Source organism: Myxocyprinus asiaticus, chromosome 30 (genome assembly GCF_019703515.2).
Source record: "Myxocyprinus asiaticus isolate MX2 ecotype Aquarium Trade chromosome 30, UBuf_Myxa_2, whole genome shotgun sequence".
Lineage (NCBI taxonomy): Eukaryota > Metazoa > Chordata > Actinopteri > Cypriniformes > Catostomidae > Myxocyprinus > Myxocyprinus asiaticus.
Window position 1 is genome coordinate 15711611 of NC_059373.1, and position 26093 is coordinate 15737703.

The 26093-nt window shown below is 38.7% G+C and overlaps 1 protein-coding gene across 2 annotated transcripts in view; it reads right to left on the minus strand.

Moving 5' to 3' along the window:
* Positions 1-26093, minus strand: part of LOC127420636 (regulation of nuclear pre-mRNA domain-containing protein 1A-like) — a 47641-nt gene that overhangs the window by 6735 nt on the left and 14813 nt on the right. Inside the window, exons 4-9 of one of the 2 annotated variants that reach the window (XM_051663046.1) lie at positions 25343-25437; positions 21835-21961; positions 21483-21658; positions 10994-11144; positions 840-980; positions 62-208 (exon numbers count right to left, since the gene is read on the minus strand). In XM_051663046.1, the coding sequence (XP_051519006.1) occupies positions 62-208; positions 840-980; positions 10994-11144; positions 21483-21658; positions 21835-21961; positions 25343-25437 (837 nt within the window). Of the gene's footprint in view, positions 1-61; positions 209-839; positions 981-10993; positions 11145-13938; positions 14462-21482; positions 21659-21834; positions 21962-25342; positions 25438-26093 lie in introns of those variants that run through there. The other variant, XM_051663045.1, reaches the window with a different exon arrangement.

The following is a 26093-nucleotide window of genomic DNA, read 5'->3' on the forward strand; positions in this document are numbered from 1 at the left end:
TCTGCTTAAGGTTGTAGGCCACATGACAATGATTTACTGTTCTGCAATTCAAATCATTCACCTGTTCGATGCCAGCCATAACTGAGAGTGTGTGTGGCTGGTCTGGATGACAGCCACAGTGAGCACAAACTGATGATGAAGCTGGTGAGGTCTACGAGCAGGTGGGCGGCATCTGTCATCACTGCCAAACTCCCAGCAAAATACCCACCTGTACACAGACCAGATAATAGTGCATATTTACCAGCAGTCCTTTGTCTAAGTAATAGTATACGTATGCAGATTATTAAGGAAAGTTGTTCTAAAACCGATAGACTTTCTTTCTTTGTTAGAACACAAAAGGAGAAATCTTTAAGAATGAACTGGTCGCTCTCTTCCCTGCAATTACAGAGAAGAGGGACTGAAGCTTTCAAGCTTCAAAAAGAATAGGAAAAAACTTACATTTCAATCTGTTTCTCACTCAGAGCTATCATTTGGCTTCAGAAGACCTGGAATATAGTGCATAAGTCAAAAGAACCACTTTTATGGTGCTTTTGCATCATTTTTGGAGCTCGAAATCTCCAGTCCCAAATCATTGTAATTGCTTGCAAAATAGCGACCAGTATATTCTTTAAAATGTGTCCTTTTGTATTTCACAGGAAAGAAAGTTATACAGGTTTGGAGTGATAAAAGGGTGAATAAATGATGAGAGAACTATTCTTTTTAAGGTGTTGATATACTGTTTAACTGAACTATTGTAACTCCAAAGTAAATGTTATTTCATTGCATAATGAGATAAGATTATTGTCTTGCTCAAAGGTGCAATTGACGGTCAAAGAAAATAAGCAGTAAGGGGCACATACCTAGGATCTCGCCCACCATAAAGACCAGACAGACTGCTGAAACTATGTAGAGGCATTTCTTGGCTATTTTTTTCTCGTGCTGTCTGTCCTCCTTTATATGGCAATTGTCATGGCAATGTTTACCATCACCTGAGGACAAACTAGAACAGGAGAGGTAATGTAAATTAAGATTGAAAACACTTCAATTTCACTTTGAATTTCAAAGGCAAAAATGTCTAATAAATAATCTGTGATTATACAGAGAAAGAGTAGATAATAGATGTTCCAGTTTCTACCACTTTATTTGACCTACAGTGTTGGGTCACATTTCAGGCCAAATAGCACTCCATGAGATTACAATATATATTTCATGCTCAAATGATTTACATTAATAAAAAAATAAAATAAAAAGTGGGAGAAAGCCTTTAAAAAGACATTCAATAAAATAAGTAGTGAATTTGAAACTGAATGTTCATGCCCAGGAGCACTAAGGAGTTTTAATCAGGCCCTGCTGGTTAGTCCAGTTATCAAGTCACATGACATTTTTATGCTCATCTATATAAATTCTATAGGAGTTTAGTTGTAAAATGTGTTTTTCCATCATAGTTTATCTGCATTTCTTCTAGTCGAATAAAAAAATGTATCCACCTCATGCGAGTGTATGTTTTTTTTTATTTTATTTTTTTTATGATCATTTTGGAGATATTTTTCGAATCTTGGTGTTTCCAACCAGTAGTTTTTATGAGATATACCAAAATTCTCGTTAAAATGCGTGGATGGAAACAAAGATACTGAAATCAGCAGCCATTGAAATAACACTCAAAATCTTACTCCAATTCAATAAAAAATAATCTTTAGTTAAAATAATAGACTAATAACAATCATCAAATAAAAACTAACTAATTCTCTCCACAAATGTCATGTCAAAAATATTCAACCCCCAAAGTCAATCATTTGTGGAGCATCCTTTATCCTTAATAACAGCAAATAAATGTTTCAGGTAAGTGTTCTCAGGCTTCAGACACCTCTCTATTAGAATTTTTACACATTTCTCATGAGCAAAAGATTCCAGCTCATTGACATTCTTTGGTTTCTGTGCTTCCACTGCTTCCTTGAAATCCTAACAAAGGTTTGCAATGGGATTTTAATGATGGACTGAAAGGGCCATTTAAGGACATTCCACAATCTATCCCTGAACCAGATTTTGGACAACTTGGATGTATCCTTGGTGTTACTGTCTTGCTTGAAAGTCCAGTGATCACTGAGCTTCAATTTACACAATGAAGGCATCACATTTTTCATGCCCCATGCACGCTAAACTTAAATTTTAAAACTTAAATAAGTGCCATTGCAGATTGATGACTTAGTTTTGTTTTAAAACAATTACTTGTGTAGTCTTACATATTTAAGAAACAGCTACATGCAATAGGGGTTGAATAATTATGACATGGCTGTATTTAAAAAAAAATCCTGCTATTTAGAAATATTAGGTTATATATTCACACTATGACTTTGAACGTGTCACTCAACTGATATAGATGTAAAGTTTAATTTAGGAATACATGAATACATTTAATTAAGTATAATTTCGATTGCAACTGTATCACAACAATTGCACCCTTCTGGGTAACCTCACCTGATGAAATACTGGTGGAAGAGCCAGAAGCAAATAACTTGTGATGTTATATTTATATGTAGTCAATTTTGAATTCTCTTAAAATGAAATTCTCCAAGTTTCTATGGTATATGGAAAGCTGAAGCTGTGACTATACAGTCTAAGAGCACATGTAGACTTATCACATATTCCAGTTATTATCCCATATGTTTAGATGGGATACAGATATTGTACACAAATCGGGGCCAGCTGTAGGCATGGGCAGGGGTGGGCTGAGCCCACCCAAACGTGAGTCTTGCCCACCCAATCAAACATTTGAGAAACACAGTTTTAAAAAAAAAAAAAAAAATTTAAAAAAAAAAAAAAAAAATATATATATATATATATATATATATATATATATATATATATATATATATATATATATATATATATATATATATATTTATTTATTTTTATTTTTTTTTCAATTTGTGCATTGGTTAAAAGTAATATGGTGGCGGGCTGTGTGTTACAAACATAGAGGGAGGGCTGTAGACTGCCCAACCAATCACAAAACAACACCAGAATGTTTTAACAACTCTGAATTTAAATAAACCTGGAAAAAGTGTCACACAAACCTATTATAATACATATCATGTCTAGGTTTGTCATTACTTAGTGTGAATAACTCCAGATGCTGTTTTTCTGTCATTAACTCAGGAAAGCACTGCTCCCTCTCTGAACGAGCACTATGACTGAAAGGGTGACACTGTCTGTGACTGCTACTGTAGCCTATTTTAGCTGTCAAGATGAGCAGAAGAAAAAATAGTTCTGGTGCTATGCAGCAATTCGCTAATATAATTTTTATGTATTTTCCCAGCACATTTCTCCAGCATTTCTGTATGCAGTGCAGAGCTGCAAATAATTTATGCTGTGTGTCACATTATTGTTTCTAAATGTTACTAATATTTATTTTCTCTTCTCTCTAGACTCATGTCCCCGAAACGTCAACTGCATGCTTTCCCCTCTGATAAGCATTAGCAAGCTGCATGTTTTGCCCTCAAATAAGCATTAGCAGTCTGAGGTTACCCCTCTACCGGTGCAAGTGCAGCCCACACTCCAGTGGCCATGGATCTAACTTTCCACGTATTTCTTAGGGTTGTGAAATGAGTATAAGTTTCACCTAAATATGAATATTTTGAAGTTTCTGCAGAAACGCCTAAAATTGCGCCATCCGCAAGGGCTTCACAAATATTACTTCCAGCAGGTCTCTACGAGAACCCATCTAAAATTCCTTCCATGGGATTGTTAACAGGTGTGAACCTACGCAATTTGGGCCACAGGTTCTCCCGTTCGATGCAGTACGAGCTCTCCCGTTCGAGCGCAGTGATGGTGCAGTAATCTTAATAGCCTTTTAGCTTTTCCCGTTAACCTTTGCATTGGCATTTCCTTTGCTCATGGTTGAAACGAGCCCGACACACAATAAGGTGTGCCTAAATGTAATGACCACGTGTGCTCTATTTGATACTGCAGCCGCAGTGCCCCACCAGATAATGCACCTCAGCGCCCGCCACGCTCGATACACCCGCAGCATTATCTGCATACTCTCGATTATGCCACAGCAGCACCCCTTTCGCATTTTGATACTGCTGCAGCAGTACCCTGCCATGACAAATGTAATAAAGTTGTTTTCTTAACAAAATTTTGCTTTCCTTAAAGCCGCATATAAACAAAATTGACATGCTTTCCAAGTCATTTGTGCAAGTGATGGGAAGTTCGGATCATTTTACTGACTTGGATCTTTGAGTCTCATTCAGCAAAATGAACAAATCTTTATTCAAGTCATTTCGTTCATTTGAGAAGAACTGAATTAAAATGTTACATTTTCAATAGCCAAATCCCCCCTAAAACGTCTCCTTACGCAAACTTTGATTATAGTCCCAGTAAGGAAAAAATTATAATGCAGCCAAAGACAAATTATGAGAAACAGAAAGATTAGTTCACCTCTGGAATCTTCTTGTCCGAGTCATTCGTTCTTTTGTCACGTGACAGCCGTATGTCATGTGACAAAAGAACAAATGACTCAGACAAGAAGACTCGAGAGGTGAACTAATCATTTCTGTTTCCTGTGTGAGAAATGCATAGCGTATATGGCTGTCACGTGACAAAAGAACGAACGACTCGGACCAAAAGAGTTGAAAGGTGAATGAATAATTTCTGTTTCCTGTACAATGCCTATGTGGTTTTCACGTAACAAACGAACGGAGGTTACGCAATGCACATGCGTGGCCAACACAAAATGAACGAATCACACTCTGAGACTACTCGTTCTTCTGAGTCACATAAAATATTTGTTCAAAATGAACGAATCATTCATGAATGACCAATCACTAATTTGTGCCCTACTTGATACCGTAGCAACAGTGCCCCTCCCATGTCAAATGTAATTAAGTCATGTATTCCTATTTAACCACTTGCTTCCCCTATAGGTGTGTACAAATGTAATCGTCATGTTTATCTTAACTAAACACAGCAGCGCTCCCACAGGAGCCCCCTTTACCATGCCCTCAAATATCCAATCTACTGCGGCAACAGTACTTTAAACTCTGCTCCCACAGGAGGCCCACTTACTCTACAGCCTGCACCCCTTCCTGTTCTTTTCAAGCACCCTATTTCCCCATCCCTGGGTAGACTTTGAGTGAGGCTACCTCCCCAAGCCAGCCGATCTGACAGTATATCTATGGTAGATTAAAAAAAAAAAAAACAATAAAACAAACAATCGTACAGCCCCCTATAGCCACATAAAGGTCCTTCGTCCAAACCTTCCACCTAGAGCAGGCCCTCGTGTGAGGTTACCTCCGAAAGCCGGCTGTTCCAATGCAGTTTTACCACGATCTAGCACTTCTGTCAGCCTTCGATTTGGAGTTTTCCTTCACCCAATTTGGGGGGTTATATATTGCGCTTCTTAATGGTTCTACTACAGCATATTATCCATTTCACCATTCATTTCATTCCTAAACCATTTTAAAGGCATTTAACCAGATACCACTAAAGACTATCTGAGCGGCGCCACTTTTCCATAAATTAGTAGTCCGCAAGTCTGCTCCAGCAATCAATAACCCCCAAATTTCTTTGCTCTTTAAACGCTCAGGCACGAGAATGCCTCTTACCATCCATATCTTAACAAAATACCTAACCACCCTCCACCTCGGTTACCATACAGTAAACACAGCTTGCATGCTCGACACTACATTTATCCTAGCCTTTTTCGGCTTTCTGCATTGCTCAGTCAATACACAAAATCAAACCAAATCACTTTTATTGTCACACAGCCATATACACAAGTGCAATGGTGTGTGAAATTCTTGGGTGCAGTTCCGATCAACATAGCAGTCATGACAGTGATGAGACATATACCAATTTACAATAACATCAAATTAACACAACACAATTTAAAGTCTAATATACACATAATTACACACAACACAATATACAAATAATAACATACACTGTACAGTTTACACTACACACAATATAGATACACATTATTCAATAAAAAAAGTATATATATTATATATAATGTACAGTAGGTTGTATTGTACTGTATTGACATTCAGATTGTCGGTTGATAGTCAGTTGTTAAGAGAGAATATAATATAATAATAATATAATTTATGACAGTCCGGTGTGAGATATAAGAGTAATAAAGTGCAGGGCTGATGTATTTTGATCGTGGGAGATCAAGAGTTCAAAAGTCTGATTGCTTGGGGGAAGAAGCTATCATGGAGTCGGCTGGTGCGGGTCCTGATGCTGCGATACCGCCTGCGTGATAGTAGCAGTGAGAACAGCCCATAGCTCGGATGGCTGGAGTCTCTGATGATCCTCCGAGCTTTTTTCACACACCGCCTGGTATATATGTCCTGGAGGGAGGGAAGCTCACCTCCGATGATGTGTCTGGCAGTTCGCACCACCCTTTGCAGTGCATTGCGGTTGTGGGCGGTGCTATTGCCGTACCAGGCGGAGATGCAGCCAGTCAGAATGCTCTCTACAGTGCAGGTGTAGAACGTGTGAGGATGTGGCGGTTCATTCCAAACTTCCTCAGCCGTCTCAGGAAGAAGAGGTGCTGATGAGCCTTCTTCACAACGACTTCAGTGTGGATGGACCATGTGAGTTCCTCAGTGATGTGGACACCCAGGAACTTGAAGCTGCTGACTCTCTCCACTGGTGCTCCATTGATGGTGATGGGACTGTGTTCTCTGTCTTTTCTTCTGAAGTCCACCACAAGCTCCTTTGTCTTACTGACGTTGAGGGAGAGGTTGTGCTCCTGACACCAGAGTGTGAACCTCCTCTCTGTAGGCTGTTTCATCATTGTCAGTGATCAGACCTACCACCGTCGTGTCATCAGCAAACTTAATCAGCAAACAATTCGATCCCAACTCTCGTTCTCACTTCCCCGTTCGATTGCGTGCTGGGCTTACCCATTCGAATGCCATGAACTCTCTCTCTCTCTCTCTCTTTAAAGCAGTCTTCCATTCGAATCACGTTGTGAGCCCTCCCTTTCGAACGCAGCGCGAGCCAACTCTCGTTCTCACCTTCCCTGTTCGAGCCATGCCATAAGCCCATCCACTTCTACGACGAGTGGTGGTCTCCCATTCGAATCGCAGCATAGCCCCACTCAACCAGCCATCGTACAAGAACGCACCTTCAAACAAATGGGTAAAGCGCTCCCCCTATATAGCTTTTGTGGGGAAGAACACCTTTTCAGTAGTATCCGCTAAGCCAATTTCCCATATAGAATTGTTGCCAGCTTGCTGTCCTAAATATTTCCTGCCATTGTCATGGTACTGATTTTCCACCTTAACGCCTTTTTGGGGGTAATCAGGACTCGAGTCAAGTCTCGAACTCCGAGCCCTCCAGTATACGGATAGCTAGCCAAATAAGCTTACCTCTTCTATACAAGATTACATTAACATACGAACTACTGAAATGGAGTTAATTAACAGAGGTTCGGGTGGAGCATGTTAATTTTAATCTGACAAATCACGGTCCGCGAGTAGGAGTAGGTAAGCCGCTGCTTACCTGTTTCGTAAGACAATTCTCCTGACATCCCTCCTCCACCCCATCTCCTCCTGTTCTATAGATTCATCATTAAAGTCAGTCAAGTCTCGAGCTCTGAGCCCTCCAGTATACAGACAGCAAGCCAAATAATCTTACCTCTTCTATACAAGATTACATTAACATTCGAACTACTGAACACTAAAATTGCCAAATATTTGATTGACCTTTGGTTGCTTTCAAAGTTTTGTTTGTACCTTTCTTTAATAAAGCGTTAACATCCATAGTATTAAGGGACTTTCAGCTGCATGGAGCACAAGGAAGAATTTGTATGAATCAACCCTACACCTGTAAATCGTACATTTTTTTGTTGCTCTTGCGCAATAGACGGATAACATGAATAGCACTCTGTACCTTAAATACATTAAATAAATCTATTCTATTTTTTATATAGATTTATATTTATATTCTGCGGGAGTCAAGCGGGTCATTTCTTTCTCCCGTTCCCGCGCACACATCAATCAAAACTTCTCCTGCACTGCACTGTTGCAGGACGCATGCTTCTGTTTTCCCTGTTGTTGATTCGGTGTCGATGATGCATTCTGTCTGTCTCCACGTGTCACTTTACACATATAGTTTCACTGGTAAAAATATCAATACCCTTTACTACCCTACAAAGGCCATACTCATTAACTAACATTGAAACTGAGAAAAATGGCTTGAATTATTTGGATGTGGATTTTGTTGTTACTGCATTTTCACACAATGGTTTCTCTGAATTTCAGCATATGAGACAAACGCATCTGTCCCCAGACAAATTATAAGAGACCTGTTTCAGTTAGAACTCAATTTAGCATTTTGCCTTAGTAGGGCAGTATCATTGCTTATTACATTTCTGTTAAACAGAAAGAATTGTCATCATTTAATATTATACAATTACTTCTTTAAGCAGATCCCATCTGTGTCAAATTTTAGGATCTTAATCTTTTATGTTATTGATCTCTCCATCTAATATATTTCCTTTCACTCCATCCTTATTTTCCTCCTTGATATTATTTCTCTCCACTCCATCCTTGCATTCGTGGGGACTCTAATTTGTCTTTGTAATTTGCTTTAAGGCTGTAATTCTAATTTATCTAAAAATGTTTTGCTTTATTTTGTTTCTTAGTAATGGAGGTAGTTTACTATCTTATGAGTCAAGTCAAATTTATTTATATAGCTCTTTTCACAACAGCTGTTGTTTCAAAGCTGCTGTACATGAAATGATGCTATAATGGAAAATTAATGACTATAATACTAATATTAGTTGTTTACAACTTCTAGTGGTTAAAATTAGTGAACTAAGTAAGAGTGTATGATTATATACAATGCTTATCAGTTTATTTCAATATATTTTTTAATATGGGGAAAAAGTGTAAAATATAGTTATATTGAGTCTTATGATCTTGACAATTATGCCATGTTGCGCCAATTAAAGACATTAGTAGTCTGAGTAATACCTCCCCCATCCTAAATGCCCACGTATCCCCCAGCCCACCCTAGCATAGCTGTCAGAAGCCGGGCCTGAGGCAAATACTTGGTGTTCAGTGAAAAAATTGGATTTATCCAAAGCCTTGTGACTGTGCACCGTGTGCAAACACTGAGGCTGATTGCATCCCCATACAAACTACAAAGAATTAAACTGAAAGACTTCAAAACAGGCCACATAGGCGGACAATTAATTAACTCGTCATTGATGTGATAAAAAAATTAATAAAAATAAATAACTGATCACATTTCGTAGTACGTTATTAAAAAAAATCCAATAAGCTGGATAAAATGTTGTTTCCTTTTTCACAGTGAGTTTAATAAATCATGGTGTAGCACATCTTTTGCTCTCAACTTCAGAAAGCTGGAGCTGGGTAAACATCCAAACTAAGACATTTATTGTACACACACACTCTCTCACTCACTCACACTCACTCACTCACACACACACACACACACACACACACACACACACACACACACACACACACTCACTCACTCACTCACTCACTTTCTCTCTCTCTCTGTCTGTCTGTCTGCCGCTGTCTCCTCTCCTTAAGTACACCCGAAACAGGTGTGGAGCACAGGTGGAACTCATTCTCCATTCATCTCCCCCTGCCTCACTCTGCCCAGCGTTGCTCGGCCCCGCCCCAATCGCCACACGTTTGGTTTGACACATTGCTTTTAGGAGACAACACAATCACAACAAAATGTCTAGATAAGCCTTGAAACAATCAGGGCTTGGATTAAAATCTGTACAATGTAAATGCCTATTCACCTTCACTACAATCTAAGAAATCAGTGAAAGAATTTGTTTTGATTCTCTGCATTAACTTTATTTGGCTCAGAGCAACACACTATTTACAAAGGCTGATGTTAAAATGTGCACTGTCAACTGAATAAGTTAAAAGTTGTGGATTCACAGGCAATGAGCTGCCCTTTCAGATCCCAGAATAAAACTAGTAGTCCAATGCAGTTAACCAACAAGGGAGCAATCATACAGTAAAATGCACACAAACACTAATGCTTCAACCAATCAAACCCATAGTAACAGGGAACAATTTAATAATTTTAACAAAAGCATGTGTCTGCAGATGAAAGGGGATAGCATTAAAGTTCAAAGTACTTATTTGATCGATTAAGATCAATTGCTGCTTGAGGGCTTATTTTCAAATATTGAAAATACAGCACGGGAAACAGGTTGGGGACCATTAATCTTTTGAGGCATCTGATATTTTTCAGAATTTACACAATCTTGGTTATGATCTCATAATTCCAATGAAATCCAAAGAGATTAAAATGTGCATATTTTGTACTATTGCTACCTGCAAAGCACTCAAGATTAAATATATACTCATGTAACTTTCAGATTGGAAAAAAGAGGACTTGTTGGTATGATTGCCATACTAAAATACTGCAGCTGATTATCAGATACTGAAAGTAATGTTCACTGCAAAAATACAAAAATAACAATCACAAACTTGGGTATCTGTGATACAATGTAGTTATTGAAGAGGAGTTTGAGCTGGAGAAAAGAGATCTAACCAAACTGTCATATACTGTAATTTACATTTGTGTAATTCAGACTACAATAAAACAACTGCAGGTGGACAACTGGTGAGTACGAGAAGTACTTGAACATTTTCAAATATTGTGTCTTGTGTAATTCTACATACGTTTCAAGAGCAAAAAAATTTAGAAAGATAAGCCCAATTGCTGTCACTCAAAATGGTTCAGGAGTTCTACAACTGACTCATCTTGTCAGAATTGAAGTAATACCACAGGGACAAGATAACACAAGGATGATACTTCTCATTTAAACACGCAAGCAGCCAAGGACTGCATATTAGACACATCCACTAATAGTTTAGTGGACAAGTGATGTCAGATTCCAGATCATGGGACACTCAAGAGTAAAGCAAGAGAGAAGAAAAGTCAGCAAGAGACAAGGAGACTGATTATCGGGTGAGAGATCTGAGAGATAAGAGTTCAGTTCAATCGGAGGGGCTGTAAAGTTCGCCAGAAGAAGGCAGGCGGACGTGGCCACCAGTGACATTTGGAAGCCGGGAGAGGTCCGGGAGGTTGCTGAGACGAGACCGCAGCTCTTTCCGTACCAGAGACACCCGTGCCAGTTTACGCTTGTATTCCTGAAACAAACATGCAAACAACCCCATTTAGAGTCCGAGAATTTACTTGTTGTGCATGTGCAAACATTCCCAGAAGTATATTAGCAAAACAAAAATGTATGGTTTTCCATGTTACAAGTACAAAATATTCCTAATGTTTAAAATAATTTTTATTTTTTATTTGAAATATTATTTTTATTTTATAGAGAAGAGGCTCTTTAAGAGCAGCAAAAAGAAAAACAAACTCTTTCTGGAGTTTACTATATCCAGTTAACTAAGATTTAAAAGTGCAAGATCCACTACGTTGAAAAGTGCCAAGCTTGTTATTTCATAACAGCTTTGTTAAGCATTTCGTCTCATTTCTCACACTAACCCATTCCATAATCAATCTTATTCATACACAAGTTACAGGTATTAGTGAGCAAACGTGCCAATGTTCTGAGTTATTTATAGCCAGTGTTGGGGGTAATGCGTTAAAAGTAACGTGTTACGTTATCAGATTACTTTTTCAAGTAACGTGTAAAGTAATGCAATATTGTTTTTATTTTGGACCATAATATCGGAGTCACTTTTTAAATAACGTAACGAGTTGTTTTCCTGTGTTGCTAGAAATCAGGAGTAAAAGTGTGCAAACTTTGGGGAGGAGACGTAGTGCATGATGGGCATTGTAGTTCTATAGAGTGTGAGGCCAGAGACTATTTAGCAGAGACGATTCACTTCTACGGAAGCCCGGAACTGCAAGGTGGAAAAAAAAAAAAAAATAATGGTGAAAAATAAAATAAATAGTGTCTCAGTTCCTTCCTGAGCCTAAGTCTTACATTTTTTTCTCTCTTCCTAGATTTTTTTTTTTTCTTTCTTCAAATTTTTTTTTTCTCTCTTCAAAAAAATGCATGCGGTACCAACCTTGGCCACCAGGTGCCACTATCAGTAAACATGTAATCTTGTGCTTTTAATGCTTTCTCTGTTGCTATATAGATGAATAATACATTTATTATTTATTTAAGGGTTTGCAAACCTTAAGACAAAATCAGGTTTCATATGTATGATATGGCATTTGTTGTCGTGTAACAACTGGAGTTATTTTTTTGTTTGAAATTGTTGGTCTTTCGAAACCATCTATGCCGTTTGCTCAGTGTTACATGGTGGAAGCAAAGGAATGTATTGAGGAAAACGGGAAACATGGGGAAATTATTATTATGTCTGTCCTTTTGAAGTGTTAGGGGTACATCTGGTAATGTTAATATTGTTATAAGTAATTGCACTTATTCTTAAATTCACATTCACAGTACAACCTTAGGCACTTCTGTCACAGCAATTACAAATCTTCGCGCCTTAACTTTTGCAACTATTTTCGCGATATATCTGATTCATAACTAACTTGTGCACTTGCAAACTCAGTGTTGGCGAGAGAGAAAGGTGGGGCAGGGGGAGGGCGCAAAGGAGTCGTTTTATAGGTTGGTGCCTAGCCAATGAAATCGGACTTCTTTTGTACACAATGTCATGACCATAGACATATAATTGGTCATGACACCCGTGGCCTTAACATTACTGGATGTACCCCTAACACTTCAAAAGGACAGACATAATAATAATTTCCCCATGTTTCCCATTTTCCTCAATACATTCCTTCGCTTCCACCATGTAACACTGAGCAAACGGCATAGATGGTTTAGAAAGACCAACAATTTCTAACAAAAAAATAACTCCAGTTGTTACACGACAACATATCAAACATATGTAACCTGATTTTGTCTTTTTGCAAACCCTTAAATAAATAATAAATGTATTATTCAGCTATATAGCAACAGAGAAAGCATTAAAAGCATAAAATTACGTTTACTGATAGTGACACCTGGTGGCCAAGGTTGGTAAAGCATGCATTTTTTTGAAGAGAGAAAAAAACATTTTTGAAGAGAGAAAAAACATTCCGAGAAAAAAATTTTTTTTTGAAGAGAGGAAAAAAAAACCATTTTAGGAAGAGAGAAATATATTTAAGACTTATGCTCAGGAAGGAACTGAGTCACTATTTTTTTTTTCACCATTATTTTTTTTCCCCACCTTGAGGTTCAGGGCTTCCGTACACTTATATTTAAATGAATGGGGGAAATTGGAACACCCAACCAAGAAGCTCTAGCACCCAACAGCCAATGGATGTAGAGGGGAAGTCCCACCTTGCAGGTAAAAGAGCCAATCACCTTTTAGATACAGACATAAGCAACATGGCAACATGGTGTGGAGCACTCCAATTCTTTTGTTAGTTTGTCCAATCAGTTTCATCAGGGGCTTTTCCCGGTTTTTGACTATTTGGATGCTTTTCTGGACATTTTATTCAGAGGCGCAGGCGAGGGAGACAAGCCGGCACGTTGGTCAGGCTCTGTCAGCGTGGCTTTCGAACAGCCCTGCCAAATTCATCCAGCGAATCTCTGCTCTCTTCCTAACAAAACGGACGAACTACATCTCCTCACCCACACAAACAAGGACTTTTCAATCTCTGCTGCTTTGTGCTTCACAGAAACCTGGCTGAGTGAAGCCATTCCGGACCGAGCGTTACATTTGCCGGGCTTTCAGCAGTTCAGAGCGGATTGCATCGTGGATTTAACAGGGAAAACACGAGACGGTTGAACATGCTTTTACATCAATGGAAGATGTGTTACGGCACACCTTACTTTGGTCTAGGGGTATGAGAAGGTTGGTAACAAATGTTTTTGGAGAGAGTGCAAGAGTGATCCTGTCTCCAGGTCCCAGAGCAACCACAAATTACATAAACACGTGATATGGCAAAAATAACAATTTATTAAAGAAAACAGTGGGATAAACAGACATAGACTTCAGGAGTGGAACTGGCCAAAATAACAAACAAAAGACATTCTTCCTAGAGGGATTAAAAAAAAAAAACACCCTTACCTATCGAAAATAAAAGAAAAACACAATCACTTCCCCAACTCCCTCTCTATAAATAAACAGGAGAAAACTGAATCTTTCAAAGTAAATGGCATCCAACTCCCTATTATAGAATCCCACAACATAAACAACTTAAAATAGGTTACACAAAATAAAGCTGGTGTAATATAAACTAGGGTAGAAATAACACATTCAACTGCTAAGTGTTTCAGCACGAGTATAAGCAGTACACCACTGCAAATGACAAGACTGTTACACTACTCACTTTAGCATAACAAATGTAAAGCTGGGACCAAGAGATAGAATAACTCTTGCAGGAGAAAATATTCTCTGTGCATCTCTCTCCCAGGTGAAGAGAGTTGTGGGCCTCTTGTACTCTCCATTCCTAGGCTGAGCCAAACATGGGTAACGATCAGCAGGTGGGTCTCATTATCCTGCTTTATGAACAGCAAAAGTGACAACAAGAAAAGCACAGGGAGATAAAACACACACATCAAACAACATATAAATATCACCATCACGATGATATAATATACATCCCTCGGGACATAACAGATGTAACAACGTTAAAGAAGATGTGCTGTCCTAATTTGGAAGCGCTCTTTATTAACTGTAATCCTTTCTACTCGCCGCGGGAGCTTTCTTCGTTTATTCTGGTGAGTGTTTACAGGTGCTGGTCATATAATTAGAATATCATCAAAAAGTTGATTTATTTCACTAATTCCATTCAAAAAGTGAAACTTGTATATTATATTCATTCATTACACACAGACTGATATATTTCAAATGTTTATTTCTTTTAATTTTGATGATTATAACTGACAACTAAGGAAAATCCCAAATTCAGTATCTCAGAAAATTAGAATATTGTGAAAAGGTTCAATATTGAAGACACCTGGTGCCACACTCTAATCAGCTAATTAACTCAAAACACCTGCAAAGGCCTTTAAATGGTCTCTCAGTCTAGTTCTGTACGCTACACAATCATGGGGAAGACTGCTGACTTGACAGTTGTCCAAAAGACGACCATTGACACGTTGCACAAGGAGGGAAAGACACAAAAGGTCATTGCAAAAGAGGCTGGCTGTTCACAGAGCTCTGTGTCCAAGCACATTAATAGAGAGGCGAAGGGAAGGAAAAGATGTGGTAGAAAAAAGTGTACAAGCAATAGGGATAACCGCACCCTGGAGAGGATTGTGAAACAAAACCCATTCAAAAATGTGGGGGAGAACCACTACGCACAGACATATGCAAGACATGGGTTTCAGCTGTCGCATTCCTTGTGTCAAGTCACTCTTGAACAACAGACAGCGTCTGAAGCGTCTCGCCTGGGCTAAAGACAAAAAGGACTGGACTGCTGCTGAGTGGTCCAAAGTTACTTTCTCTGATGAAAGTAAATTTTGCATTTCCTTTGGAAATTAGGGTCCCAGAGTCTGGAGGAAGAGAGGAGAGGCACACAATCCACGTTGCTTGAGGTCCAGTGTAAAGTTTCCACAGTCAGTGATGGTTTGGGGTGCCATGTCATCTGCTGGTGTTGGTCCACTGTGTTTTCTGAGGTCCAAGGTCAACGCAGCCGTATACCAGGAAGTTTTAGAGCACTTCATGCTTCCTGCTGCTGACCAACTTTATGGAGATGCAGATTTCATTTTCCAACAGGACTTGGCACCTGCACACAGTGCCAAAGCAACCAGTATCTGGTTTAAGGACCATGGTATCCCTGTTCTTAATTGGCCAGCAAACTCGCCTGACCTTAACCCCATAGAAAATCTATGGGGTATTGTGAAGAGGAAGATGCGATATGCCAGACCCAACAATGCAGAAGAGCTGAAGGCCACTATCAGAGCAACCTGGGCTCTCATAACACCTGAGCAGTGCCACAGACTGATCGACTCCATGCCACGCCGCATTGCTGCAGTAATTCAGGCAAAAGGAGCCCCAACTAAGTATTGAGTGCTGTGCATGCTCATACTTTTCATGTTCATACTTTTCAGTTGGCCAAGATTTCTAAAAATCCTTTCTTTGTATTGGTCTTAAGTAATATTCTAATTTTCTGAGATACTGAATTTGGGATTTTCCTTAGTCGTCAGTTATAATCATCAAAATTAAAAGAAATAAACATTTGAAATATATCAGTCTGTGTGTAATGAATGAATATAATATACAAGTTTCACTTTTTGAATGGAATTAGTGAAATAAATCAATTTTTTGATGATATTCTATTTATATGACCAGCACCTGTATATCCCGCCACGTGCGTGCGTGAACGCAGTGCTGCAACAGCTGGCTGATCAAATCACAGACACGGAACAACAATACCCGGACTCAGTTATTATTATTCTTGGGGATTTTAACAAAGAAAACCTCACACGTGAACTGCCCAAATACAAATAGCTAATTACATGCCCAACCAGAGACAGAAATATACTGGATCATTGCTACACAACAATAAAGGATGCATATCACTCTGTCCCTAGAGCAGCTTTGGGACTCTCTAGTCACTGGCTGGTTCATCTTCTTCCAACCTACAGGCAGAAACTAAAATCTGCTAAACCTGTAGTAAAGACTGTAAAGAGATGGACCAATGAAGCAGAGCTGGAACTACAATCCTGCTTTGACTGCACTGATTGGAATGTTTTTGAGGCTGCAGACACCAATCTGGACGAGCTCACAGATACTGTAACATCATATATCAGTTTCTGTGAGGGTATGTTCATTCCTACTAGGACTTATTTAACATACATCAATGACAAATCATAATAATTTAATAATTTTAATAATTTAATAATTAATAATTAATAATTAATAATAATTAATAATAATTAATAATTAATAATAATAATTATTAATTTTGATTCTGTTGTAATCGTGGTTTACAACAGAACTCAGGCAGCTTCATCAGGCCAAAGAGGATGCTTACAGAGGTTGGGATAAAGTCTTGTACAATCAGGCCATGAACACACTGAATAAGGAAATCAGAGTGGCTAAAATAAACTATTCTAATAAGCTGAAAAACAAGTTTTCAGCTAACGACCCAGTATCAGTGAGGAGTGGCCTGAAACAACTTACTAACTACGGGACTCCTGCCCCCAACACTGTAGGGAACCAACAACTGGCAGACGACTCTCCCCACTACCCTGTATACAAATGACTGCACCGCCAAGGTCCCCTCTGTCAAGCTCCTGAAGTTTGCAGATGACACCACTGTCATCGGCCTCATCCAGGATGACAATGACTCTGCATACAGAAGGGAAGTTGAACAGCTGGCCGTCTGGTGCAGTCAAAACAATCTTGAGCTGGACATGCTCAAAACGGTGGAGATGATTGTGGACTTTAGGAGGAACACCCCAACATTGACCCCCCTCACCATTCTAAACAGCAGTGGAGTCATTCAGATTCCTGGGCACTACCATCTCACAGGACCTGAAGTGGGAGACCCACATTGATTCCATTGTGAAAAAGGCCCAACAGAGGTTGTACTTCCTTCGCCAGTTGAGGAAGTTCAACCTGCCACAGGCGCTGCTGATACAGTTCTACTCAGCAGTCACTGAGTCTGTCCTCTGCACTTCAGTAACTGTCTGGTTTGGTGCAGCTTCAAAATGATTACAAAGGATATCAGATGATTACAAAGGAGAGTTTGGACTGCTGAGAGGATTATTGGTTGTCTTATACACAGTAAGACAAATATATATATATATTTGTCTTATTGTGTATTCTATATATACTTCGTTTTCTATTACATTTTTATTTATTTTTAATTATTATCTCTGTCTTGTTGCTGTATTGTATTGTTGTGCACTCCGGTCACCAAGAAAATTCCTTGTATGTGTAAGCATACTTGGCAATAAATCTGATTCTGACATCGCCTGTCAATAAATTTAAACCATCAATAAATAAGAACAAAATATTTAATCTATTATAAATGTCTGTCAATGAATATCTCTAATAATTAATCTGAAAAGTTCCTATGTAACTACCATTAGTTCCTGTGCTACAACAAATGTCAAAGTTTGGAGGTAAAATAATGGGGACATAAATTAATGACTCAATTCATGAACAGGATGCATCACTGCATGTTTAACCCATAAGACTCTGCAGCTAGATTTTAAGGGGTTCAAATGAAAACTAATAATGTATTAGTGAATGCATAAAGTTTGTTTTTAACAGCATTACTTTTTATATGTTTACTGTTACACTTCTAGTGCTAGATGTGTAGGGTGTATAAATGTATACTTCATAAGTACAGTAAAATAACTGTTTACAACAAAGTTAAATCCATCATTACTTAATTTGGTCACACTTTATTTTTGTCTGTGTTACTGTGTACAGTTGAAGTCAGAAGTTAAAATACACCTTAGCCATTTACATTTAAACTTAGTTTTTCACAATTCCTGACATTTAATCATAGAAAACATTCCCTGTCTTAGGTCAGTTAGGATCACTACTTTATTTTAAGAATGTGAAATGTCAGAATAACAGTAGAGAGAATTATTTATTTCAGCTTTTATTACTTTCATCACATTCCCAATGGGTCAGAAGTTTATATACACTTGTTAGTATTTGGTATTATTGCCTTTCAATTGTTTAACTTGGGTCAAATGTTTTGGGTAGCCTTCCACAAGCTTCTCACAATAAGTTGCTGGAATTTTGGCCCATTCCTCCAGACAGAATTGGTGTAACTGAGTCAGGTTTGTAGGCCTTGTTGCTCGCACACACTTTTCAGTTCTGTCCACAAATGTTCTATTGGATTGAGGTCAGGGCTTTGTGATGGCCATTCCAATCCCTTGACTTTGTTGTCCTTAAGCCATTTTGCCACAACTTTGGAGGTATGCTTGGGGTCATTGTCCATTTGGAAGATCCATTTGCGACCAAGCTTCAACTTCCTGGCTGATGTCTTGAGATGTTGCTTCAATATATCCTCAAAATTTTCCTTCCTCATGATGCCATCTATTTTGTGAACTGCACCAGTCCCTCCTGCAGCAAAGCACCCCCACAACATGATGCTGCCACCCCCATGCTTCATGGTTGGGATGGTGTTCTTCGGCTTGCAAGCCTCACCCTTTTTCCTCCAAACATAACAATGGTCATTATGGCCAAACAGTTCAATTTTTGTTTCATCAGACAAGAAGACATTTCTCCAAAAAGTAAGACCTTTGACCCCATGTGCACTTGCAAACTGTAGTCTGGATTTTTTATGGCAGTTTTGGAGCAGTGGTTTCCTCCTTGTTGAGCAGCCTTTCAGGTTATGTCGATATAGGACTCGTTTTACTGTGGATGTAGATACTTGTCCTCCTGTTTCCTCCAGCATCTTCACAAGGTTCTTTGCTGTTGTTCTGGGATTGATATGCACTTTTTGCACCAAACTACGTTCATCGCTATGAGACAGAATGTATCTCCTTCCTGAGCAGTATGATTGCTGCGTGGTCCCATGGTGTTTATACTTGTGTACTATTGTTTGTACAGATGAACGTGGTACCTTCAGGCATTTGGAAATTGCTCCCAAGGATAAACCAGACTTGTGGAGGTCCACAATGTTTTTTTCTGAGGACTTGGCTGATATCTTTTGATTTTCCCATTATGTCAAGCAAAGAGGCACTGAGTTTAAAGGTAGGCCTTATGCTGCCTTCATGTGCTATCGGAATTATCCTACTTCCCACTTCTGAAGTGGTAATTACAAGTACGTCGTGTTCACGTGCTTTGTTGTCTGAAAGAACAGGAATCATTGACAACGCCAGATTCATTCATAAATATTTCTGAGGAGCTTTTATTTTGACACCATAATACATATTACTTAAGTTAGCTTGCTGAAGATAATGGAATTTTAGTCAAATACAAGCTATTTTCACGGTGTAAAAACGTACAACATGCATCAAATGGTTGCCGATATACATAAATGAATATGACCAAAACAGCAAGCGCTAACAATTAGTTGCATTTAGAAAAATGAATAAAACCTGTCATTCACTACAGAAACTGTACTCTCCTCCGCCATGTTGAAAGTTTAGAACTCCTGCCATGTCCGAAACTCGGGTATCAAAATTATACGAGTTTCCCAGTTGTAATTATGACTTGAGGGGTCATTTATGTGCAACTTCTGAGTGGGAAACTCTTATTTACGATAATTCCAATAGCACATGAAGGCAGCATTAAAATACATCCACAGGTACACTTCCAATTAGCCTATCAAAAGCTAATTGCCTAAAGGATTGACATAGATACTTCTGGAATATTCCAAGCTGCTTAAAGGCACAGTTAACTTAGTGTCTGTAAACTTCTGACCTACTGGAATTGTGATATAGTCAATTAAAAGTGAAACAATCTGTCTGTAAACAATTGTTGGAAAAATTACTCGTGTCATGCACAAAGTAGATGTCCTAAACGACTTGCAAAAACTATAGTTTGCTAATATTAAATCTGTGGAGTGGTTAAATGAGTTTTAATGACTTCAACCTAAGTGTATGTAAACTTCTGACTTCAACTGTATTTACATAAGTACAAAGTCATATTACCTACATGTACATACTGTGTGTTTTGTGAGCTGCATGTAAATACACATCGTTATAGTCATTATTATACTAATTTGTTTTATTAATATGTAATATATGTGTTAACAGACACTAAAGTGTTGCCATTAATTCGGTCTAGGTATCATTAACAAACAACGGATAAATTAGTTTACAGCATGTATTAATCTTGGCTAATGTTAAATTATAATTATGTCATTGACCATTGTTAGTTCAAGATGTGTTAACTAATGTTAGCATAGATCTTTTAATGTAAAGATGAATATGTAGGAAATTAACATTAACCAAGAATAACAAATGCTGTAATGATATTGTTCATTGTTAGTTTGATTAGATCCTTATTGTACAGTGTTACCAAATTGTTTTCCTAATTTGCTTAACTACTGAACTAAATATGGAGTGTATATATGAATGCAAGTAGAAAGCAAGTAAAACACATTGCACACTCAAGAGATTGTTGTCTTTTATTTTTATTTGATCTGTAAAGAGGAAATCAAGTAAAACACGGGAACTCCTGTACCTGGTGGCAAAGGCTGGACAATTAAGCAGTTATACATTTATGTGCATAAAACTTATATATGAAGTTTGTTTATACTTACCTGCATAGTAGTTCTCTCATGCTCAAAGATTGAAAGATAAAAGACATTTAGTGCTGAAATTCTTTGCTTACACTAGATTTTGGAATTGCACTGCCCTCTATGGCAAGAGCAAACCCAAATATATAGGATTAACATGCTGATATGACCAAAGGGCTATTTCAATTCAATAGCACAATGGTTAAACAAATTGTAAATGATCAGTGTTTTGAATGTACACAAAAGTAAAAAAAAAAAAAAGTAGTGGCGAAAGGAAAACTGATTAGACAGAGATTACCGAGGAATAATAGTGCAGAAACAAAATAAAGGAGAGAATGTGTGAAGTTAGTAAGTTTACCCACTTCTAGTTTCTGTTCGTTCTGGGCCAGACCATCTTTCTGGCTTTGCAAAAAGGAAGCAAGCGTGCGCGTAAGCTGCCGTCGGTCGTCGATCTCTGCCGCCAGCCGTCCGCTGTAGTCAGCCAGAAGCATGCATGCCTCTTCCACCAGCCGAGAGAGACGCTCCCCCGACTCTTTATCTGACACACAAAATGAACAGTCATGATACGTGAGGATCAATTTGATGGTGTAATGAAGTAAATCCTGCTGTCAAACATCAGTGGAAGGCAGGCCTGTAGTCTCTTATATGCAAGGCATAATCTAAATGTTTTATCAGAAATGTTAACACAACTATGATTTTTATGGTTGCTATCACCTGTAACTTTATGTAGTAGAGAAGTGTCCTGCGCTTCTGGGGGTAAAGCAGAGATCCGCTGACGAAGAACAGCATCACTCGAGGCAGCATTCTCAAGCTCCTGTAGAGCCCTGATCAGTTCTGAAGTCTGAGACAAATAGAACAAGTATTGATATGAAAGAATTAGACTGAACTGAGATTAGCTTATATATTTACATTCATAAAGTATTAAGACTCCATTTTTTTCATCAATATACACTCCATACCCCATAACGACAAAGCAAAAAACTTTTTGAAATATCACATTGACATATGTATTCAGACCTTTATCTCAGTACTTACAGTTGAAGTCAGAAGTTTACATACACCTTAGCCAAATACATTTAAACAAAATTTTTCACAATTCCTGACATTTAATCGTAGAAAACATTCCCTGTCTTAGGTAAGTTAGGATAACTACTTTATTTTAAGAATGTGAAAAGTCTGAATAATAGAAGAGAGAATTATTTATTTCAGCTTTTATTTCTTTCATCATATTCCCAGTGGGTCAGAGGTTTACATACACTTTGTTAGTATTTGGTAGCATTGACCCAAGTTAAACAATTTAATGGCAAATGTTTTGGGAAGCCTTCCACAAGCTTCTCACAATAAGTTGCTGGAATTTTGGCCCATTCCTCCAGACAGAACTGGTGTAACTGAGTCAGGTTTGTAAGCCTCCTTGCTCACTCACGCTTTTTCAGTTCTGCCCACAAATTTTCTATCAGATTGAGGTCAGGGCTTTGTGATGGCCACTCCAATACCTTGACTTTGTTGTCCTTAAGCCATTTTGCCACAACTTTGGAGGTATGCTTGGGGACATTGTCCATTTGGAAGACCCATTTGCGACCAAGCTTCAACTTCCTGGCTGATGTCTTGAGATGTTGCTTCAATATAGCCACATTTTCCTTCCTCATGATGCCATCTATTTTGTTCCTCATGATGCCATCTAATTGCACCAGTCCCTCCTGCAGCATAGCACCCCCACAACATGATGCTGTCACCCCCATGCTTCACAGTTGGGATGGTGTTCTTCGGCTTGCAAGCCTCACCCTTTTTCCTCCAAACATAATGATGGTCATTATGGCCAAACCGTTCAATTTTTGGTTCATCAGACCAGAGGACATTTCTCCAAAAAGTAAGATCTTTGTCCCCATGTGCACTTGCAAACTGTAGTCTGGCTTTTTAATGGCAGTTTTGGAGCAGTGGCTTCTTCCTTGCTGAGCAGCCTTTCAGGTTATGTCAATATAAGACTTGTTTTACTGTGGATATAGATACTTGTCTACCTGTTTCCTCCAGCATCTTCACAAGGTCCTTTGCTGTTGTTCTGGGATTGATTTACACTTTACGCACCAAACTATGTTCATCTCTAGGAGACAGAATGCGTCTCTTTCCTGAGCGGTATGATGGCTGCGTGGTCCCATGGTGTTTATACTTGTGTACTATTATTTGTACAGATGAATGTGGTACCTTCAGGCATTTGGAAAAAAAAAAAAATTCTGAGGTCTTGGCTGATTTCTTTTGATTTTCCCATGATGTCAAGCAAAGAGGCACTGAGTTTGAAGGTAGGCCTTAAAATACATCCACAGGTAAACCTCCAATTCAGTACACCTCCAATCAGAAGCTAATTGCCTAAAGGCTTGACATCATTTTCTCGAATTTTCCAAGCTGCTTAAAGGCACAGTTAACTTAAGTGTATGTAAACTTCTGACCCACTGGAATTGGGATATAGTCAATTAAAAGTGAAACAATCTGTCGGTTAACAATTGTTGGAAAAATTACTTGTGTCATGTACAAAGTAGATGTTCTAAACAACTCTGTGGAGTGGTTAAACAATGAGTTTTATTGACCTTTGGCAGTGGAGTGGTGGTGGCGTATTGGACTAAAGCACATAACTGGTAATCGGAAGGATGCTGGTTCAATCCCCAAAGCCACCACCATTGTGTCCTTGAGCAAGGCACTTAACTCCAGGTTGCTCCAGGAGGATTCTCCCTGTAATAAGTGCACTTTAAGTCGCTTTGGATAAAAGCGTCTGCCAAATGCATAAATGTAAATGTAAAAATGGCAGCGATTACAGCCTCAAGTCTTTTTGGGTATGATGTGACAAGCTTTGCACATCTGGATTTAGGGATTTTCTGCCATTCTTCTCTGCATATCCTCTCAAGCTCTGTCAGGTTGGATGGGAACATTGGTGGACAGCCATTTTCAGGTGTCTCCAGAGATGGTCGATTGGATTCAAGTCCGGGCTCTGGCTGGGCCACTCAAGAACATTCACAGAGTTGTCCCTAAGCCACACTTCCATTGTCTTGGCTGTGTGCTTAGGGTCATTGTCCTGCTGGGAGGTGAACCTTCGGCCCAGTCTGAGGTCCTGAGTGCTCTGGACCAGGTTTTCATTAAGGATATCTCTGTATATTGCTGTGTTCAGCTTTCCTTCAACCCTGACCAGTCCCCCAATCCCTGCCACTGAAAAACACCCAACAGCATGATGCTACCACCACCATGCTTCACCGTTGGGTTGGTATTGCACAGGTGATGAGCGGTGTCTGGTTTCCTCCAGACGTGACGCTTGGAATTGAGGCCAAACAGTTCAATCTTCATTTCATCAGACCAGAGAATCTTGTTTCTCACAGTCTGAGAGTCCTTTAGTTGCTTTTTTGCAAATTCCAAGCAGGCTTTCATGTGTCTTGTACTGAGGAGAGGCTTCCGTCTGGCCACTCTGCCATAAAGCCCAGATCCGTGGAGTTTTGCCGTGATGGTTGTCCTTCTGCAAGTTTCTCCCATCTGAACACATGATCTCTGGAGCTCAACCAGATTGACCATCGGGTTAATGGTCACCTCTCTTACCAAGGCCCTTCTCCCCCGATTGCTCAGTTTGGCCGGGCGGCCAGCTCTAGGAAGAGTCCTGGTTGTTCCAAACTTCTTCCAATTAAGAATTATGGAGGCCACTGTGCTCTTGGGAACCTTCAATGCAGCCAAAAAAATGTTGTAGCCTTCCCCAGATCTGTGCCTCAACACAATCCTGTCTCTGAGCTCTGCAGGCAGTTCCTTTGACCTCATAGCTTGGTTTTTGCTCTAATATGCATTTTCATCTGTGAGACCTTATACAGACAGGTGTGTGCCTTTCCAAATCATGTCCAATCAATTGAATATGCCACAGGTGGACTCCAATCAAAGTACAGAATCATCTCAAAGATGATCCAGAGAAATGGGATGCACCTGAGCTAAATTTCAAGTGTCATAGCAAAGGGTCTGAATACTACAGAATGTGATATTTCAGTTTTTTCTTTTTAATAAATTTGCAAAGTTATCAAAAATCTGGTTTTTGCTTCATCATTATGGAGTATGGAGTGTAGATTGATGTGAAAAAAATAATTTAAAGCATTTTAGCATAAGGCTACAACAAAACAAAATGTGAAAAAAATTAAGGGGTCTGATTACTTGATGCAAGCATAGTATATTGACATTCAAACAAGGTTCTGTTCTTTCAGCTTACCTGTGGAGGCTCTCCAGGGGAGCTTTGGGAGGCAAAGTCATCATCGTTGACCTTAATTTCTTCATAAGGTCTTTTCTTGGCCTTATTTTCTACCTCTGTGGGTCATGAAGAGAGATTCTAAGTTAAAGACAGACTTTCTAAAGCAGCAAGTATTTATAAATAGTTTACACAGTACTTAAGTATGGAAGCATATTGCTGGCTTAATTCAGTTTGCAATGTAATATGCAAAATGGCAATGCATTTCTCTATTTGAATTTACATTTTCCATACACATGTGCAACATTTGGTGCAAAATGTAAATTCTAATTCAATAATGTAATTTTCATTTGTCATTTCCTACCCTAGTTTTAACATCTGAATTAAATTCATTTGAATGCATTGACTTGCAAAATTAAAATTAAAATGTTTTACCCAAACTGAATTGATGTTATATTTGTGCAACAATTGTAGCAAAATAAACATTTTGAATGTAATTTTCCTTAAATCCATTTACATTCACAGTTAAGACAATCTAAAATTGCATTTTCATTAATGCCTCGGGATGAATGTAGCAAAATTTAATTTGGATTTGAAAATGCATTCCAAGCTAATTGCATTAACACGATCATCATGTCCTCATCCTGTTAATATGCATTTGAAAATGGATTCTGATGCCTTTGCTTTAACATGTTCATTTTTCCACCGCCAGTGTGGCTTTGAATTAACATGTTCAACTCTCTAACAGTGACAGATGCTTGAACACCAAAATACA